The sequence below is a fragment of the Penicillium chermesinum genome (assembly GCF_028974085.1).
Source record: "Penicillium chermesinum strain IBT 19713 chromosome Unknown utg000007l:1.0-2695246.0:1.0-2697696.0, whole genome shotgun sequence".
Taxonomy (NCBI): Eukaryota; Fungi; Ascomycota; class Eurotiomycetes; order Eurotiales; family Aspergillaceae; genus Penicillium; species Penicillium chermesinum.
The window spans coordinates 1,892,779-1,912,397 of record NW_026695317.1 but is presented as its reverse complement, the minus strand read 5'-3'; the positions used below and the strand labels follow the sequence as shown (position 1 = coordinate 1,912,397).

The 19,619-nt window shown below is 52.7% G+C and overlaps 7 protein-coding genes across 7 annotated transcripts; 5 read left to right on the top strand and 2 right to left on the bottom strand.

Moving 5' to 3' along the window:
• Window positions 1-135: 135 nt before the first annotated feature.
• Window positions 136-1,527, top strand: N7468_009446 (amphiphysin; the record flags this gene model as incomplete). Its single annotated transcript, XM_058478742.1, is given in 4 exon segments — window positions 136-319; window positions 427-1,143; window positions 1,154-1,450; window positions 1,505-1,527. 4 exon segments carry the CDS (start codon window positions 136-138, stop codon window positions 1,525-1,527), a joined length of 1,221 nt encoding a protein of 406 aa, XP_058327072.1.
• A 954-nt stretch (window positions 1,528-2,481) lies between these two features.
• N7468_009445 (uncharacterized protein) lies at window positions 2,482-3,289 on the top strand (the record flags this gene model as incomplete). The annotated part of the gene is made up of 3 exons (XM_058478741.1): window positions 2,482-2,577; window positions 2,629-2,859; window positions 2,912-3,289. The coding sequence occupies 3 exons, from the start codon at window positions 2,482-2,484 to the stop codon at window positions 3,287-3,289; spliced, it is 705 nt and encodes a 234-aa protein (XP_058327071.1).
• Window positions 3,290-5,251: 1,962 nt separating this feature from the next.
• On the top strand, window positions 5,252-6,831 carry N7468_009444 (peptidase family M28; the record flags this gene model as incomplete). Its single annotated transcript, XM_058478740.1, has 6 exons — window positions 5,252-5,621; window positions 5,684-5,850; window positions 5,904-6,281; window positions 6,335-6,477; window positions 6,523-6,694; window positions 6,757-6,831. 6 exons carry the CDS (start codon window positions 5,252-5,254, stop codon window positions 6,829-6,831), a joined length of 1,305 nt encoding a protein of 434 aa, XP_058327070.1.
• Window positions 6,832-9,220: 2,389 nt separating this feature from the next.
• On the top strand, window positions 9,221-10,063 carry N7468_009443 (uncharacterized protein; the record flags this gene model as incomplete). The annotated part of the gene is made up of 1 exon (XM_058478739.1): window positions 9,221-10,063. The coding sequence occupies one exon, from the start codon at window positions 9,221-9,223 to the stop codon at window positions 10,061-10,063; it is 843 nt and encodes a 280-aa protein (XP_058327069.1).
• Window positions 10,064-10,329: 266 nt separating this feature from the next.
• On the bottom strand, window positions 10,330-11,784 carry N7468_009442 (uncharacterized protein; the record flags this gene model as incomplete). Its single annotated transcript, XM_058478738.1, has 1 exon — window positions 10,330-11,784. One exon carries the CDS (start codon window positions 11,782-11,784, stop codon window positions 10,330-10,332), a length of 1,455 nt encoding a protein of 484 aa, XP_058327068.1.
• Window positions 11,785-12,674: 890 nt separating this feature from the next.
• On the top strand, window positions 12,675-13,774 carry N7468_009441 (uncharacterized protein; the record flags this gene model as incomplete). Its single annotated transcript, XM_058478737.1, has 2 exons — window positions 12,675-13,262; window positions 13,298-13,774. The coding sequence occupies 2 exons, from the start codon at window positions 12,675-12,677 to the stop codon at window positions 13,772-13,774; spliced, it is 1,065 nt and encodes a 354-aa protein (XP_058327067.1).
• Window positions 13,775-14,847: 1,073 nt separating this feature from the next.
• Window positions 14,848-18,817, bottom strand: N7468_009440 (uncharacterized protein; the record flags this gene model as incomplete). Its single annotated transcript, XM_058478736.1, has 3 exons — window positions 14,848-15,937; window positions 15,997-16,095; window positions 16,119-18,817. 3 exons carry the CDS (start codon window positions 18,815-18,817, stop codon window positions 14,848-14,850), a joined length of 3,888 nt encoding a protein of 1,295 aa, XP_058327066.1.
• Between the last annotated feature and the right edge of the window lie 802 nt (window positions 18,818-19,619).

The window sequence follows — 19,619 nt, the reverse complement described above, 5'->3', positions numbered from 1 at the left end:
CGTAGCATCGGCAGTCTTATGTCATAGTTGAAGCGAAAGTTGGGAACGGAAAGCCCGCATCACCCCGCCCTACGACTTTCAACTTCCCTTCTTTCTCCTCTCTCCCGCCATTTCCAACCCCCCCATCGGTTCGCCATGAGTTTCAAGGGGTTCCAGAAGGGTATATCCCGAGCCCCCCATCAGTTGATGGCCAAGTTGCACAAGGCCACCGACACCAAAGATCCGGTGTATACGGATGCCGAGCTGCGCTTCGTCGAGCTTGAGAAGGAGTGCAAGAAATTACACGACGAGTCGAAGCGATACTTTGATGCAATTAACGGTATGTGCGCGAGAATTCCGGCAGCCCGCCGCTCGACCAGGCTGCAAGGATGCTGCCACCCCCGCGATCATCGGCAAAGCCATAGCTGACTCGGTCGGTGCCTCCAGGAATGCTTAACCACCAAATCGAATTCTCCAAAGCAATCGCCGAAATCTACAAGCCAATTTCTGGTCGCGCCTCCGACCCCAATTCGTACCATGCTGAAGGAAACGACGCCGGTATCCATGCCTGTGAGGAGTATGAGGCAATCGTCCGGGACCTGCAGGAAGCTCTGGTTCCTGAGCTGGAGATGATTGAAACCCGAGTGATCAGCCCTGCCGACCAATTGTTGGACATCATTAAGACCATCCAAAAAGTGGCCAAGAAGCGCAATCACAAGAAGCTGGACTATGATCGTCACAACGACACGCTGAAGAAGTTGCAAGCTAAGACGGACAAATCGCTCAAGGATGAGAAGGCATTGTACAAGGCCGAAAATGACGCCGAACAGGCCACGGAGGAATACAACTACTACAATAACCTTATGAAGGAAGAACTCCCAAAGCTCTTTGCTCTTGAGGCTGAGTTCATCCGCCCGCTGTTCCAGTCTTTCTATTACATGCAGCTCAACGTGTTCTATACCCTACACGAGAAGATGCAAGGCTTGCAAATCTCCTACTTCAACCTGGATCTTGATGTTGAGGAGGCTTTCAACCAGAAGCGAGGCGACGTACAGGAGCGCACCGAGGCTCTGTCGATCGTCCACTTTAAGACCAAAGGCACCGGGCGCAAACCACCCAGCTTGAAACCTCTGGGCAAGGCTGGTGAAGCCAAGAGCTCCCTCGGTCGCTCCAGCTCAACATCTACTCAGCATACTGATGATAAGGCACCGCCACCCTACTCTCCAGGAAGCGTCGGCTCCAACTTCTCGGCAGCCGCCAAGGGCAAACCTGCTCCTCCCCCCACCAAAGCCAAAGCCGTCTCATCTTCACACGGCCACCGAGACCGTCACCGCTTTGTATGATTACGAGGCTCAGGCCCATGGGGACTTGGGCTTTTTAGCCGGAGATGTGATCGAAATCGTTCACCGGACAGACAACACGAACGAGTGGTGGACTGGCCGCCTTGACGGCCGCGAGGGCCAGTTTCCAGGTAAGTTCTGCTTTCATCCTGATCTCGAAGGTTGCCCAGCTAAAGTTGAAACAGCAAATTATGTGCAATTGAATTAGCATGGAATGGGCATTTATTGAGCTTCTGTGAGCTTTTTCTTTTTCTTCACCTTTTCCGTTCTCCTTTCTTGCCCGCGTTTTCTGGCGCAATTCGGTTCTTTACATAGAGCGCTCTGTGTGTGAATAACCTTCGTTTCTTACTCGCTCTCGCTACTTCAGGCCTTATGCGAATTTTAATATTAGTGCCAGGCACACAACGCACCGCCTTGAGCTCTATGTACCCAGCATGTCACTCTGTCAACGACGACTTTTCGTAGACGGGTGATCTACTAGTACCGTCAGTAGTATGCGAACTTACTTCTACTAGTGAGCACAAAGTGTAACAATGAGATCAACGCGCCATGCAGCTACTCGTTTACTTCTCTCCTCTCAACTTTCGAAGATTGCTCTTCTTTATATTCGATGATCCTGGCAAGCTCATGATACAGGCCGAATGATTTGGATGTATAAAGCTACACGATCAATCCGAGCTGCATGCATAGGCGTCGCACCAGTATAGATGCTTATTTGATAACGAGCTACATCAGATGGGGTGGTTCCCCCTGTTTGATAAGTTCACACTTACCGTCGCAAATCTATCTCAGAACGGGGCTCTGAATGTACTTCGTACCGCAGCAAGCCATATACGGAAGGATCACGGAAGGATCCCCTATTTCAATGCTCCTCGGGAGCTGAGTAATTCTCCGGAGATAAGATGAGTTCTCTGTTTTGGGTGTCACATTGCCCAACTTCACCCTATTGTAGACGACAGGGAATAAGCGGCTCGATGTGACTCTCGCCCCACTCCAACTGATTGACACGGAGGGACCGACCCACGAGACCTGCTGGGGGCCAAAGGCCCTTCCCGGTACCGGGATGGTGCTAAGGGGCTAAGGGGGTATTTGGACTTGCTTTTATCCCAGATACCGCTTGTCCTCCTGTCATACCTCCAAGATAGCTCCCGATTCAATCACAATGCCCCTCGATACTTCACAGCTCCCCGCCATCTTCGAGGAGATCAAGAAGGAATTTCCCAGCTCTGTCAGCGAACATGGCTGGTACACGATGACCGTGAGATTCTCAATCTAGGAGAAACGCTCTCGAGTTAACGCTTGCGCGCAGCTCTCGTCCCTGATCACAGTCTCTAACCCCGCGAACATTACCCACTTATACAATTTTCTCATCTCCCAACCCGAATGGTCCACACACGAGCAGCGTCGCGTCCTCAGCCGCCGCCTACGCGAACAATTAATGAAGCAATGGGTTGTCATTGGAATTCCCCGAGTCATCACCGCCGTCTTGTCTCTCGCAGCAGCCGAGGCCCCCCGAGGACGCCGACCCCTCATTCACCAAGTGAGCGCGGCCCCAAGAACCACAAGAAACCGCTCTAATTAGCCATAGGGAGGGAGTCACTGTATCTCCCGAGATCAACGCTCGAGGCAGAGAACTCTGCTACGCCCTCTACGGCGAAGAGCAATACAACAGAATCATGGCAGCATGCGGGAGCATGAGCGCAGATTTCACTTGGGCCTCCGACAACATCATCTACGGAATGTTCCTCTCCGACGAGAGTGTGATCAATCGCCCCGAGACCTCGATCATGTCGTACTCGTGCATGGCATGCATGGGTCTCGAGGGTACCTCGCGGCGCCATTTAGCGGGGCTTCGAAACCACGGCGCGAACGACGATGAGCTGAACGCGGTGACTACCTGCGTCAAGAAGATTGCTACGTGGGCCGGAATCGACAGCAGTGCTTGGATTACTGCGAAAGATCTGAAATAAAGCTTCGTATGACAGTGCGATGGCTTATACTAGCGGCTTCTTTTCGAGTTTCCCCCCCTTGGCTATATACTCTGCAGTGATTGGACGAATGAAAGTGCCTACATTGAAATACTTTTCTAGACGTTATAGTCAGGGATTCAATTCTCTGTTGTTCCATCAGGCAGTTACCCCTCCTTTACTGGATCGGAAGGAATCTTTCAAACACCGGGGATCCGAGTAGCTGAAAATGAAAACGCCCGATGACGTCGATCAATGGGGCCAAACCTATCCAAACCCGAAGCTTTCGCGAAAATCCATCAGTACAGTACCATCCATGATCTTTCGAAAATTTGAACCATCAGCTCGAACCCCGGCCGGTCTATCTAGCCATCCGTGAAATCATCAAACATTATGAATCCAACCACGAAGCGGTGAACGCCATGCATGAAACACGTCTCCTGATGCCTTCCCCACAAGCCAAGTTCTGCACGGAAATAAGCTCGAGGAGTCGGACTCCCGCGACGTATCAGCGCCCTTTCAATAAGCCGAGATATCCGTTCCGAGCGAGCCCCGTCGGGTCTAGCGAAATACGATAGTAAATACTGTATGCTGATAGATTACAATGGCTCTCCCTGTCCCCGCTATCCAGCCCCTCTACAACAGTAGGGAGACTTCGCAGGACCGCTTTGCTGGATTTCATCGCGATCACGCATGCGACGCGCGTGGTCTGCATCATGGACCATTTGTGTGGAAACGATCAGTTTCGTATGTATTTTGGCGTCCATTGGCGGAATATCCAGGTTGCTTCTAAAATCGCGGCTGCTCGAGCATCATTTGTGAGGAATTCGCTGTTGGTTAATGATGCGGTCGCTGATGTTTTTGATGATTCCCAGATTCTGGCATGGGATAGGGTTCTGGCGTGGGTGGATCTCCTTGAGTAAGGAGATATGGTCCTGTGTAAACGAACGAGGATAGTTGTCACCGAGTGCGATAAGCTGCCTTTTTTCCTACGGTGAATAGCGTCATAGTATCTTCTAGTAGTGGTAAACTTTCACAGTTCCCTATGAGAGATTCGGGTATGTATGAGCCCATTTTGATAGCCCAATTGAACTTTTCGATTCTGGGACTGATCGGACCCCGGAGTCCGATGCACGACTCGGTTAGATCAACTTCTGGCGATCCATATCACCCAAGAAGCTTGATCCCGCCTGGAATATCAAATTATTAGTGGTTGCACCCGGGGTCCGCGGGAATTACCTCATCAAGAGCCTAAGCTCAGCTGCAAGACATCCATCATACAACCCTTTCAGCTTTGAATCAACTTCTTCAGTATATCAAAGCGCGGGTCAGTCCAGTTGGTGCAACCCGTAAAACTGTGCTCAAGCTCTTTTCAAGGCTGTGTGGTTGGCTAGGATCGGCGCCAATTGCCTACGAGGTTGTTAATGGCCATTGACGCATATCATGTAACGAACGGAGAGGCCGAGGGCTTTTGAAAGAGATTGAGGCATGAAAAGACCTGACCATGCGGTGTTCGCCGACTCAGGCTAAAGAGTCCACTCGGGTTGGCGCTACCACGGCTTTTTTGAGAAACCGATGCATCAAAGTTGGATTGTAACTGCTGACATCTGACAATGGAATCTGTATAGAATGACTCTTTTCCTGGGGCTTTCGCTAAACTGATGAGAATGCCTTTCCGTATTTCCTCTGAAAGATTTCTTTTGAAACCGGGAAGGCCACTTGATATTTTCCGACAGGCGAATCATCTTTTGAAGCGATACTAGTAGTTACAGTAGACTCTGTCGGTATCCTGCAAATCTTGAAGCAAACTCATTAGCAGATCCGCATTGGCACGAAACGGAGCTTGCCGAATGGGAATGGCGTTATCGAGCCTGCTTATCTCGTTATCTCCGCATTCCTGAGTTCCCCGGACCTCACTGCTTCCTGCCCTCAACAGCTGTCATAGCGGTCTCACCTCGTTACACCATGCTAAAGCCTCTTTGTGTCCTTTTTCTGGGCGCTGCTAGTCTTGCTACAGCGCTTCCGCCGTCCCAGGTGGTCTTCGGTCCGGCATCAGAAGCTCCTAGCCCGCACGATTCATTCGACTTCCAGAATGCTGTTGCTGCGGCGCTTGCTAAATACTCTGACCCGGTGGAGGCTATGATATCCTTGAATATTGAGAGCAAAGCCCAGCTATATGAGCCGCGCTTGCTGCACGTCCTTGGTGAGGACAAGCCGACGTGGTTGACCGAAGGCGATAAGCTACGCCTTCGCAAGGAAGGAAAGAAGTTCATCGATATCACCGAGCATGAAGACTACTATGCCGGCCAAGTGAATGCGCTTGCCGGTAAAGCAAGTAGGTTACTCCGATTCAGGCCGTGACTTCTAACTTGCCTTTGCTAATCCGGAGCTCGGTAGACCTTCCCGACCTTGTGCATGAAAGTCTCGTACGACCACTATTCTCCAAAGTCGATACACAGCGTCTTCGAGATGTCCTCACGCATCTGACCAGCTATTACAATCGCTACTATGGTTATGTCTTCGGGGAGCAAAGCTCTGAATGGCTCCACGATCATATCGCAGAAGTATGTATCTCAAGTACTCGCGTTGCATCTGAAGAGAACTAACCAGACGACAGATCATCGCCAAATCTCCCTTCCGTACCCACATCTCCCTCGAATACTTCACTCATCCTTTCCCTCAGTCCTCCATAATTGCTCGTTTCGAACCCAAGGTCCGCAACGCCTCCGCGCCGTTGACCATTATCGGCGCGCACCAGGACTCGGCGAACTACCTATTTCCCTTGCTGCCTGCTCCCGGCGCAGATGATGATGGCTCAGGTACAGTCAGTATCCTGGAGGCATTCCGTATCTTGGCGGAAAGCGGCTACACGCCTAAGGACGGCCCGGTCGAGTTCCACTGGTACGCTGCTGAGGAGGGCGGCCTTCTGGGGAGCCAGCGCATTGCACGGTACAAGAAGGACCAGGGCGCCAAGATCGGGGCCATGATGGAATTTGTAGGGGATCACTGTAATACCATCAATTATGCCGGTGCTGATATGTGTTTCAGGACATGACAGGATACGTCGCTCGCAATGCGACCGAGACTATCGGCTTCATTGCGACTCAAGCCGACGACGCGCTCACAAACTGGGTTCTGAACCTGGCTAAGAAGTACATCGCCATCCCGGCGAAGGTGTATGAGCTTGGACCGTAAGTTCGATCCTCATCCTTGATTCGCACTTACTAATTGAATAGTTCCGCTGGATCTGACTATATGTCCTATACGCTACTCAACTACCCCGCTGCATTTGCGTCCGAGGGTAATCCACTCGCAAATAAAGGATTCCCCGGTAAATATGACCCGTATATACACGGGTCTCATGACATTATTGACATTGATGATGAGAAGGGGTACTTCTCTTTTGACGTAAGTCTCTTGTTTTTCCCCCTATTCCTTGTGCCAACAACGGACTAATTATGTATAAACAGCACATGGCTCGTTTCACAGAGCTAGCCCTCGCATTTGTAGTGGAACAGGCCGGGTGGGACAACAAATGGCGTTAAAGCTCGGGTAGCTTCCTCGACATCGTGAAGTGGCAGCGTTGGTTGACGCAACTGGAAATGATTTCGCCAAGCCCCCCATATCTGATCCAACTATGGAATTACCACATTCAATAATCTACTGCTCTCTTATTTGTAAGACGTAGAGGGTGCTCTGAATGAGCAATCCAATAATCCTGGGCTTTTACCCTACCTCCTACCTAGCGGTAGTGGACCTTAAAGGCTAATGGGAGCGTGCTAGCAGTGGGACAAGCCTTATGAGGGGAGAATCTAAGCGACCTACCTTTCGGGTAGAGACTAACGGGCCACATGGAATTGTTTTTCGAAGATAGTGTCAATTCCTCGAACCTGGTGATTCTAGATTAGACCTTCGACGACTAACGACCTGTTCGTCTGAAACCCATCATGTTCAAGAGATCGACACAAGACTTCAGAAACAATTCAGATGGCCATTCAACCCATTTTGTTGAAGCTGTTTATAGAACTGGGACTTTTTCTGCCGCTCTCGACAGCCTTGAACCATTTCAGTGGGAAGTACCAGTGATGGCTCTCAGTAATCCCGGCCTTGCGAGACAAAGGTTCCTCGTGGAATTCACACGCACCCAGTTCCAGACCTTGCACGACTAGCAAACACTTCATGCAGTGCTCTTTTCGTTTCTATGGTATCAAACTACAGTACAAATAGGGCGGTATGGGAGAGCAAGGGGCAACACGCCCTACCAACCGGGCAGACAGACTCAGACTACTTTGATGACCGACACTAAAAAAGCCACCCCGCGGCCCTAGGTGCTTATATGGACACTGCTTGAATTACCAGCCTTGCCAAGATTGGGGGGTCCACAGTCAGCGTCGGCAGGATGGCCTTACAAGTGTAGTGGAGGACTCCTACGCAGGTCTGGTCGAACGAGTAAAGCAAGCATCACATTTTTTATTGCATTGTAAGTGGATGTTGCAACGCTCAAAAATGGGAGGTGCAATCTTGATAGCCAAATTTGTGTTTTTCCTCCCCGCGGGAATAAGGTTTCCCGGCCAACTTGCGCTGCTTTTTATTGCCTGGCTACCTCGAGCTGCCCCATCAACACCTCCCAAGAGAGAAGGATTGTCAGGGGAAATTGCCCTCCACTTCCAACAAAGGTAATGCCTCGATTGAGGGACTGTGTTCAATTAATTTCAAGTGCTTCGAGGAACTCTGCTAGCCCCAGAGCCGAACTTGTGATCTAGCGACGGACTATTCAATATTGCGTGCCCCGTGATGATCACAACTTCAAGACCTTTTTTTTCAAAATTCTTTGATATGCAACCTCAGGAGTCACGATGTACTCGCAAGGGTCCTGCGCCCGTGGATGCGTTGGCGGGAAAGCTCAATTAGCCCCACTGATGTGACTATTTGACGTTAGCCTCCACATAGCTTCGAAGGATGAGGAGGACCGGAGTACGGCCACCTGCCAGTTCCTCATGTGGCAACGGCTATTCTTTAAAATTACAGTTCGAAGTCTGCGGCTTGGGGGCGGCTTCCTGGGCGTCGTTTGCGAGGCTGGGCTGCTACCGTTGGGGGTCGTAAGGGGATAGAGAAGTGGGCCGGAGGCGCAGGTTATGTCGATCTGCAGGCCTAATTATATGGTTTGACGGCGGTTTCTATACAATTACAGTTAGTCCATGTGCACTGACTCCAGCACCGCTGAAGGTTGGTACCGGCAGTTTGCCAGCCACGAGGGCCCAGGGACCCCCCCCCTTGGTTTATTGGGAGCCTCTTGCTTTAAGTGAAACCGCTGCCGAGCCCTACCCATATTGCTTATTTGAGCCCGGTTTTGGTATCAAAATGCAGTGAGCAGGCTCGTCCCAACTCAACACATCCACGACCGTTGAAACTGGTCCACTGCCCCAGCTTCCCGAGCTCCGCACGGAGTCGTCCGGCGCTGATCCCCATCTCCAGAACGAGGATAGGCCCTCCTTGCCGTGTTTACAAGTGGATAATGAGCCCGTGTCAAGGGCCCAAATTCCCCTGCGTTGGCGCTCTCACTAGGTCGACACTAAGATAGTAACCACCCCTCTGCTGATTGGCTAGCCTATCTGGCATCCGCTCATCATTGGCTACGCTATTCTGAGATCCTCAGAAGTATCACCTTCCTGGGAGCACACCATGGGCGTTGTGGATGCCCTCCGTTCGCTTGTCCCCTCAAGGTCAAAGGAGGCATCGGGTGGATTTGATTTTCTTCCCCTGATTCAAAAGCTAGCAGGATCGTATATAACCAGTAGGTTTGCTGCCTTCAGGTTCCTTTCTTTTTTCTCCTCAAGAAGCCATTCGTCTTTTACTTCCAGTCTTTCTTTCTACCACCGGTTCATACCGTCCATTCATTCCGCTTTTATAGCACCAGTCACTCTCTAAATCAAAATGAAGTACTTCACTCTCGCCACTGCTCTCCTGGCCACCGCTGCCTGCGCTCTGCCTACCGCCATCAACACCCCCGTCACCAGCTCCGGTCTGTCTGGTGTTAGCGGCGAGGTCAACGAGGTTCTTACCATCACCACCGCTGAGGGCAAGGAGCTCGTTGTTGAGCTCAACAAGGATGCCAAGGGCCTCCTGAGCGGTGTCGACCTCTCCCGCAACGTCAAGAGCTCCGTCGGCCAGATCGTCCAGGTCGCTGACTCTGTCACCGGCCTTCACGTCGGCGGTATGGCCGGAAGCACCATCACCGTTGCCCTCAATGACGGCAAGTACGCTCTGGTTGAGCTCACCAGCGGTGTCGAGGGTCTGCTCGCCAAGCTGGGCCTCACCGAGGTCGACGAGATTGTCGGCACCGTCGTCTCTTCCCTCGACGGCATCACCAGCCTCGCTCGCCGTGACGGGCTCGGCTCTACCGTCGATGGCACCCTCTCCGTTGTTAGCCAGACCGGTGAGACTCTTGTCTTCCAGGCCGTGCCCTCCCTCCTTCAGGGCCTCGACCTGTCCACCATTGAGGGCACCGTCGGCAAGGTCATCGCCACCGTCCCCGCCGTTGGTGACCTTGCCTCCGAGGCCGAGAAGCTTGGTGAGGACCCCGCCAACCTCTTCGGTCTGCTCTCCGCCGATGGTACCTCCGCTCTGCTCGTCAAGGTTGAGTCTACCCTGACTGGCCTTACCTCCGTCGTCGCTGGTCTCCTTAGCAGCCTTGGCCTCTCCAGCCTGTCCACCACCGTGGGCACTGTCGTCACTGGTGCCACTGCCACCGTCGGTGGTACTGTCTCCAACCTGTAAATGACGATACCCCTGAATGGACAATATTCGCTTCTACGGGTTCTCTGATAATTATGTCTTTGAGAGTTGAGCTGCAATGGCTACTTTCAGGCTAACGCACGCAAAACGACCGAACATGCGGAGTTCACAACCCACCCTCTAATTTTTTGTCTATATATTCAATTGTACCCAATTTTTTTACTGAAAGCGTCCTGGCCTGGTCTTTTTCTAACATGTCCAAAGACTCAATTGGTATTGTCTAATTGAATAACGAATCAACACCTTTGCTATACCCATTTCAAGTAATCACCCTCAAGGGAGTGAGGCATTCTCCCCCAGTAACTTTCATCATCTGAATCGTAAGGGCGAGAGGCGTCTTTGCATTTCGGATTGTTGTAATCTGCCACCGACCCCATCGGCCAAATTGGCACGACGCAAATCTCGTTATCTTGGCATCCCCGACATGCTTTCCAGGTCGTCCAGTCCAATTGCTTAACCAAAGCTTGGAAACTCTTAATCGCTGGCCCGAGCCCGTCTTGCCCAGCTGCCTCAAAGATCGTCTGGCAAATATGCAGCGCGACATGATGCACAGCCCTGCCCGGCACACTCGAGCTGTGCTGCATCTGCAACGGCAGGAATTGCGTCGCGCACCGCTCTGCCTCGAGCGTGGTGTTCCGGCCACTGTAGTCAATGAACGGCGACATCAGAAGCGAAATCTGTGCCCGCAGACTTTCAATACTATTGACCTTGCCCGACGCAAAGTACGATAACTCATCCCCATACCGCTTGACGATCATATCGACAGTGGCCTGCCAATCCCACGATGGTGCCGCCGCATCAATCGTCAAGATAGCATGGAACACTTCCTCCCGAATCTTCTTGACTTCATTCGCATCAAGCCCCGTCAGCCTCGGCAGCTCACCCTTTCCTGGAAACAGGTCTACATCGTGCGAGAACGCCGTCACAAAACTATCAAAGTTCAACCGCACCCGGTGGCCCCCAATCCCATCATACCGCTCACTCACAGCCCTCAACCACCGCAATGCATCAGGAGTAGGACCAGGCCTTTGCCTCCCCTCTCCCTCCCTTTCCTGATTATTCTGCATCTTCACCCGGCTAACCCTCAAAAGGGTAAGATCACGCTCAAAATCGCACAAAATCACCTCAAACCCAGCCTCCATCCGCAGCAACCCATCAACCTTTCCTCCCCAATCCCCGTTCGCCAACGTGCATGCCTTCTCCGCCCGATCGTGGTCGCCTCCCCTGAACCCACCGGCAGTGATGTTCAGCAGCACCACATCCTGCGAGTCCAGCGTCCCTTTCTCCGTCTTCGCGGCGGATTCCCCGTCCACATATAGTAGCCGCAGGTCTTTCGCCGCGGCGTACGTGTGCAGGAATCCCGGCCCGTCGTAGTGAGGTGGTTTCTCGAATGGTCCGGTTTCAGTCCGCCGGCGGAGTTCATCAGGGCCTTTGGGGAGATCTGGGTTCTCGTCGCTCCCATGGCGATGCGGGCCTGGCGAAGGGCCTCCACCGCCATGGCGGGGGCCGGCAAAGATGATAGCATGCTCGGGCTCGAAAGCGAGCCATTCGGGCCCGGTGATGGGGGGGCTCGCTGTGGGTGCCGTGGTAGAGCTGGGTGCCGGCCGGCACGCTGGCAAGGAAGAAAGAGACGCCGTTGTGGTGGAGCGAGGAGCCCCATTGGCGCATGGAGTCATGGAGCACGTTGAAGATGTGGTGGGCATTTTTGAGGACAGGATCGTCTGGGGCTGTGGTGCAGGTTGATAGGCCCGCGAGAGAGCTTATGGACAGCAGCCAGAGAGTATGGGGGCGCATGGCAGCGTGGGGTGGGGCGTGAATTCATGGAGGTATCAGTGGGGGTACTCTGTAGCCGGGATGGGCTCTTCCAGCTCTGAAATATCGGTTGAAGGACTGAGTATATACAGAGGAAAAGCAACTAGGGTGGGGATTGGATTCGTTGTTTAGGCTCACTATCTGATCGCTGCAGGTCCCCACTCTCCGTAACGCCCAGGAGCCGCGTCAGCATAAGCCACGAAATCTTTGGTTAGGCTAAACTCGTACTAACTTTGTTCGAGCAGAGCTCAAGTCATTCTTACAGACTACTTCTTCGTCTGGCACTAGTACATTTCAGATCGAGGAATAGGTGGAAATGACTCGAACTCTACTTGGGTTGCTTATACTGCGGGATGTTCTGTTCTGCATGTATAAAATGCCTCTATCGAGTCAATGTTTAACATCATACAGTCCCCATATTCCGTCAATATGTAAAGGATCAATTGGATGATCACGAATGATCCTCATATCCAACACTCGTGCTCGAAAGTAGCTCCCGTAGCGCAGAACGAACGCTATAAGCAGTTCGGAGCGTTATGTCGTTGGACAACACATACCAATCACAAACTGGAGATTGACAAGCGCCTCATATATCTCCTAACCAGTCGCAATAATGAATGCAAGCTAGGTACAGAGTACTCCTGGTACACATCCCAACTTCCCCGGCGTACCCCAATCACAGCCCATTGCGTCTCCACGCGTCCCAGAAAACGGCGCACGGCGATAAGAAAAGATAAGCCGCAACGTCACCGCTCCAACACCTCAACCTTGGGGGGGAAATATGCTGCCCAGGCACGCCTACACCGGTCTACGCCAAGTATCTACAAAGCCATCCCCTCGCCGCACTCTCCTGCTAACCTTTGATGCCTTCGACACCCTCTTCACGCCCCGCACATCCGTCCCAGAGCAATATGCCTCCGTAGCCCACGAATTCGGCCTCCCCCGCACCGCCATCACCCCTCAAGCAATCCAATCCGCCTTCAAAGCCGCCTACAAGGCCCAAGCCAAGAAACACTACAACTACGGCCGCGCAGAGGTCCTCCGCGGCCAGTACGCGGGCCCCAAGCAATGGTGGACGGACGTTATCCGGGCGACCATCGAGGGAGCACTATCACAGTCCCTGCGCCCCGGCAGCAGCGACACTAGTCCCCACAGTGAGCTCCCTGCGGGCCTCGTCGAGACCCTTCTGCACCGGTTTGCCGGAGCGGAGGGCTACGCGCTTTTCGAGGACGTGGAGCCCTTCTTCGCGCGGCTGCGCGAGGTCAAGCGGGCCGTTCCGCAGCTTACGCCGTACGAGCGGGTCTTCGTCGGCGTGGTGTCCAATTCGGACGACCGGGTCCCGGCGGTGCTGCGCTCATTGGGACTAAAGGTGGGTGGGCTCCGCGCTGACCAAGACCGCTCCAGCATGGAGTTGCCTGGGTTCGAAGAGCGGGGGAGTCGGAGGTGCGGAGCTCGCCTGAGATTGCGGGCTTGGGCTCCGTGTACGAGTTCATGTCGCAGGCTGGGCGGCCGGGGGTGGATATCGATATGGTGATCACGAGCTATGAGGCTGGCGAGGAGAAGCCGGGCCGGGTGATCTTTGACGTTGCGCGGCGCCAGGCGGGCCTTTTACTTCCCAGTGGGGTTTCTGCGGAGAGTTTGTGGTGCGTGCATGTTGGCGATGATTATGAGAAGGACTACCTTGCTGCGCGAGGTGCGGGGTGGCAGAGCTGTTTCCTCGATCGGAAGGGGGGCGTGGAACGGCCGGGCCTCAAGATTCGCTCGTTGATGGAGTTGGTGTCCAAGTTGCGGCTTGGTCATGAGATGGAGGCTTCGGGCAAATCGAGAGAATGGAGTGACTTACTTCCAGCGGGGGCCGCTGGCCACATCAGCGGTCGTTAGCTAGGGAGGGGTACCGAAAGATGGATAACTGCTGTGTACAATATCGAATGATCGCGAGATCTCCATTCAATTCTAAGTAAATAAGATAATACCTTGTTGTGTGGGTGGCCTAAGGCTGCATGGCTGTCAGAAATTAGCTGTAAATAATTCAGAGGACCCGTGGACGCATATAAGAGTATGAGTAGTTAAATAAGATGATCAGCATAGGGCAGGTGCAAAGTAGCAGGTGAATGGCAATGTTCTCACGATGTATTATAGTATCAGTGTGGCAGTGGTAGATGATAGCGACAGGACTACAAAACAGTCAGAAGGAAGTATTTAGTCCCAACTGTGTCCTCTGGTTACTGGGTAACGCTTGGGGAGTACCGGTGCTGAGCTATAAAGCAAAAACTGGATCTCTGGGCATAAGCCTCTTGGGGTGGCCGATCCGGTTCAACACCTGATTCCTCCTTGGTGGCGAGAGGCCGCCCTTCTGCTTTGGAAAGTCTTGCCAGAACAGAGACCAAGAAGTCAAGTGGAGGGTGGCAGGGGCGTTTAACCTCGCGGCCTTGGTTGCGAGCTGACGGGTATAAATTTTTAGAAATTTTTTTGGACAGTCTTGACCGTCAAGGTTGGTAGAACATCTGTCTCTATTCATCTCCTATCAAAAATGCTGAGAGGAGGGGGAAACGGGCGTTATCAAAGAAGCAGAAGTGCCCGTCACTGGCACTTGAAGCTATCCGGACCAAATCGCGAGAAAGTACCATGTTTCTCAGGGTGCTAGTTCGATTCCGGGTGCAGGCAGACTTATTTACTCAGACTGCTATAATCTACGATGGGGAAGAGTAATGACACCGCGACACTTTTACAAGCATTACCTGGGAAGTACCGATAGGACTGGGTGGTCAGCTGGTTCGGCCTTTGGCCATCTTTTTGATGATTGAGGGATCTCCAGTCATATAAGCTAACTACAGGTCGATTGCCTTAACATGATACATCACCATTACACCGAAACACCAACAAAGCAATCCCCCAAAAACGCCGGTACCTGCTGTCCAAATCCTAGTAAAATCAAGATTTCCCCAAAAATTCATCTAATCCCACTGACCCTTGCGGGCCAGACTCCCTAAGCTGTTGCTGGCATGCTTGGCCAGTAATTTAGTAACGTGTGAGCTGCTACCACGCTCCTTCATGCGAAGCTGGCGTTCACGCTCTTTTTCACGTGCAGCAGTGTAGGAATTAACCGCACCGCCCTTCTTCGGGCCGGAAGCACCTGGTTTAGTAACGCGAGTAGAGGTGCTCGTGCTCGAACTGGAGCTTGAAGAGGAGCCGGTTGTAACACGTCGCAAGAGTGGTGGAGGTCGGAAGCCAATGGGACCTTCTCTGCTTCCGCCTGTCTGGAAGGCCATCTTGGTAGTAGAGGCTCCGGAACCATTCCCAGAGGCGGAGTTGGATGATGCTTGTCGAAGCAAAGCGAGACGGTCGACGACAGGACCACGTGTGCGGCGAGGGTTGGTGGGTTTGGCGAAGTCTTGTTTTGGCTCTGGGTGGGCGTCCTCGAATGGGCTGTCATCTGCACTCGTCGTGTCTTGGTCTCGGTCTTGGTCTTCAGGTGCGTCCTCGTCATCCAGAGAGGCGTCTTCGTGGAAGGAGTCATATTCGGGAGTTTCGGTCAGGAAAGACAGGGTTTCCCGGATCTCGGCCAGCGTCGCAGGTTTCTTTGACATGGCGCTGGCGGGAGTTCGACGGAGACTAGGAGGTGGGCGGTTGGTTGTATCTTCAGCGGAGGGCTCTAGCGGCCGTTTACGCTTCTTGCTATCATCCGAGGCAATGTTATCCTCGGCGCCGATATTCTGTGAAGAATCATTCTGAGAGCCACCCTCCCTCTCGTCTAGGAACTCGATCTCAAAGTCATCTTCCTCTTCGCGATCCTCAATCGCCTTGAAGAAAGCTGCCTTCTTGGGATTCTCGGCTAGCTCACCGACCTTGTCATCGGCGAGAAGAGCCCGACGCATCTTAGCAAACTCGCGCTGCTTCTCACGGCGACGTGCCAGTCGTTCATCATCCGAGTCATCAAGATCGAGGTCGTCATCGGCTGCACCGCGGCGGCGACGAAGAGCTCCGGTCGTGATATCTCTCATCAACTTGGCAACATCTTTCTCATCACGGTTACGTTGATGATCCCTAGATAATTGTTAGCATGTGGCGCAGAACAACGTAAGATCGAATGCTTGGAGACATACGCATTGAGTGCAGCAAGCTTTCCTTCGTCAACAGTTTCTCCACTGTTGTCATTGATCATTTGCCGATCAAAGGCATCCTCTTCTCCATCGCTCTCGTCACTGTTACCCCCAGGCCTGCGTACTCATCCTCGGATTCTTCGGCAGCCTCATCCACAATATCCTTCGCCATGCTAGCCTTCTTGTCATATGGTTCTGAAGGCTTCTTAGATGCCTTCTTCATGACATTGAAAGCATTGGCATTGACTTCGAACCCTCCTTCGTCTTCCTCTTCGTCTTCCTTTTCGCCTTCTTCCTCGTGGACCATTGACAGTTCAGCAGCACGCCCACGGCGCAGGTGCCTTCCTTTGCGTTCGGCAATGGGCGACTGGCTCTGACCCACGATGACAGTATCCACAGTGGATACCGGTGGAGTACCACGGAAGCGTTTGGCAGGATCAAATGGGGAAAACACAAAACCCTCATCTTGTGTCGGGTCGGGAAGCTGAGAGAATTCGGAGAAGGCACGTCCAGCAGGGGACTCTGAAACCCTGGCCACGTTGGGACTAAATCCAGTCATATAGTCGCGGTCGTTCGATTGCTCTTGGCTATCACGAACAAGAATTTCAGACTCTTCAGCACGCAACCGAGGAACAGCCTGTCCAGGATCTGGGAGTGAGAAAGGCACGGTATTAGAGCCTGGCTGGCTCATGGCATCATCCTCGGCCAATGTACCAGCAAAGGCCTGAGTAAGGCCCATAGACATATTTGGTGTCTCCATGCCTGGGAAAAGAGGGCGCTCAGCTGATTTGGGGGGATTTGAAGGAGGACGAACAGGCGTTGATGGAATCTGCTTTTGCTCTGATCCTTCTTCTTCTTCTTCTTCTTCTTCTTCTTCTTCTTCTTCTTCTTCCTCCTCCTCGTCATCACTGACTACACGCGCCCTGCGATTGCGCCGAGTTGCCTGGACCTCAATCTCTGCATCAGAGACGGCAGCCTCGCTCAACTCGTCTTCAGACTCATCATCCTCATCTGCTTCTTGATCGACAAGTCCATCATTTCCATCCACACTTCGCGCATCTTCATCATCGACCAATTCGTCTTCATCAGAGCCGGAGAATTCGTAATCGCCATCATCCTCTTCGTCATCAGGGTCTTGGCCATTGTTCTTGGCGGCTTTTTCTAGTCGCGCGATCTCATCCGCCTCACGGCGAGCCTTTTCGACAAGATCTTCCATGTCATCCTCCATTGCTGCCCGTTCTTCAGGAGTCTCGATGATAACTCCCTTGGCCCGAAGCTCTTCAATGCGCTCGCGTCTTTCCTTCGCAGCTTGCTGTCGGGCACGCTGGAGTAAGCTCGCAGACAACTCTGCAGAATTCATTGAGGTTGATTTGCGAGTAGGGGATGTTAAATGGGCGAGGGCCTTGAGCTTCGTGAGAGATTCTGGTTCTTGCATTTTCCGGACGGGAAGGTTTTCAAAGGCTGCAATTCGGCGGCATTTGGCAGGAGAGGTAACGACCTCCAGGTCGTCACTGTCAGACTCATCCTTCTGGTGCATAGCGACTTCTTGCCTGGACATCAGGACTCGGACAGGGGGGCGAGTCAATTGGAAGGGCTCTTTTTTCGAGGCTGAAGGGGGAACGGGGAGAGAATTGGTCTCTTTGGGCTGGTTGGTGCTGGTCTCAGACTGGGCGACTGGATTTTCGTTTCCAGCCTGCACGTCAGTTGCAGATTTCGTTTCTTTCGGTCCATTCGTATCAACCTTATCCGAGTCCACTGGGCCCAAAACAGGCGATGTGCGCGGTGTGTCACGGGTCTTGTTATTTCCTTCTGCATCGGAAGACTGTTGGGATCCAGCGGTAGACGAAGAGTTGGCTGCAGGCGGTTCGACGGGGGCTGTGGGCTGTCCATAGTTGAATCGGGCGAAGAAGCTCTCCTTGGTGATCTTTTTCTTCGTCTGAGCTTGATGGGCAAGCTGCATATTCCGACTCATGCGCTGAGTCTCCCGGTGCATTTCCTCCAATGCCTTCTTGCTTGCCTTTCTTGGCTGACGAGGTTTCTGTGAAAGCTTTTTGGCGGACTCAGGATCATCAGCTTCGCTGTCTTCACCAGATATAATGTCAGAGCTGAATTGCTCCATTCGGGCTCGTCGAGCAGCCTTTTGCTCAGCCTCGACCTTTTCACGCTCCTCACGCTCCTTTCGTTTCTGGGCCACGAGAGCAAGGAACCGGGCATTCCCTTTATGGCCATCTCCCACTTCAGCGTCGGCGTCTGCCGCGGGGTCGTGTTCTGCTGCGGGCGAAGAGACGAACAGCGGGGACTCTGAACGAGCTCGTTGTGATGACTTCGAGGAGTAGTAGCTAGCTTCTGTTGTCTCTAACGCTGCTTTCTTATTTTTCCGTGCGCCTTTCGTTGGAAGCTCATCATCGCTCGACATGAATTCTGGGGGCGTACTCTCTCTCTGCGGCTTAGCTGGGTGTTCTCTCTCAGTACGCAGAGATTTCGATAATCGAGCGAAAGCTGAATCCTTCTCCGCGGATACATCAGCGTTGCTTTGCATACGGGCCGCCATCCGACCCCTTGGTCGGATAATGTCGTCTGCATCTGAGTCGTCGGAGCTCATGGCAAGATGTGGTTGTCGCGTCGCGTCGGTAGATGTGCTTTTGGAACCGAAGTCCAGCTTCGATACTGAGATTTTGGGACGACTAGCATGATCATCACTCTCTGAGTCGCTGTCGAATTGAGCCATCATCGCTTTAATCTTTTGCCCTGGGGTAAGCATATTGGGCGAGTTTACCCCGGGGGACGCAGAACGCGTCGACCGCGGGGTGGATGGGGAGGACATTTTGAGATAGGAGGCACAGATTGACTATTGATTCGTAAAGTTTGTTATGAGTTTGGGGTCATTATTGGGGGGTGAGGGCAAGTGTTCAGAGAGTGTGAAGGGTCAAAGTGCGGGATCCTCGAACAAGGGCGCCGTGCATAGTCCGGACGCGATGCGCGCGTGCTTCGCGTTGCCATGCCTGGCACGTGACCTTATCTTATCGTATCCACGAAGCATAGCATATATGAAAGTTGAGCTACAAAATTCGGATCGAAATTTAGAATTAGGGCACCAGTATCGCCCCTTTTTTTGGACTCAATATGAAAGCCTTGTTGGGGACAGATCTTGAAGCTTGTTTTTTTTTTTTCATCTCCGACGCGCGTAGCCAGTCCATCCTGAAAATTACTCCACACGATCAGATTGCCTCGGGGTGGAACACTGCTTAGTCCACGAATGAAGTCCCCATTATGGACCGCAATAGGCTCTACTAGCCACTATGTTTTTACACTTAGGGTCATGCCATGCTTTTTAGTCTATTCTTAGGCCCAGAGCCGCGCCAATTAGTATGTTGGGTTAGGTTGGGGGCCGGGGGTTAAGGGCTACGCAGAGGTCTAGTTGTAAGGCCCTTGCAACCCGCAGTTGAAATCAGCATACAACTGCTTTGAAGGAACCCGGCCGGAGATAACCTGATACTGTATCAACCTATGAAGCGATGGCACATACGTATCTACAAACGATTGGCAGAGAAGTTGGATCAATTTGGATTGGGTAAGGCGGGATCCCGCGCTCGATCTGAAAGACCGAATGCCGAGTCCGCTCGCCT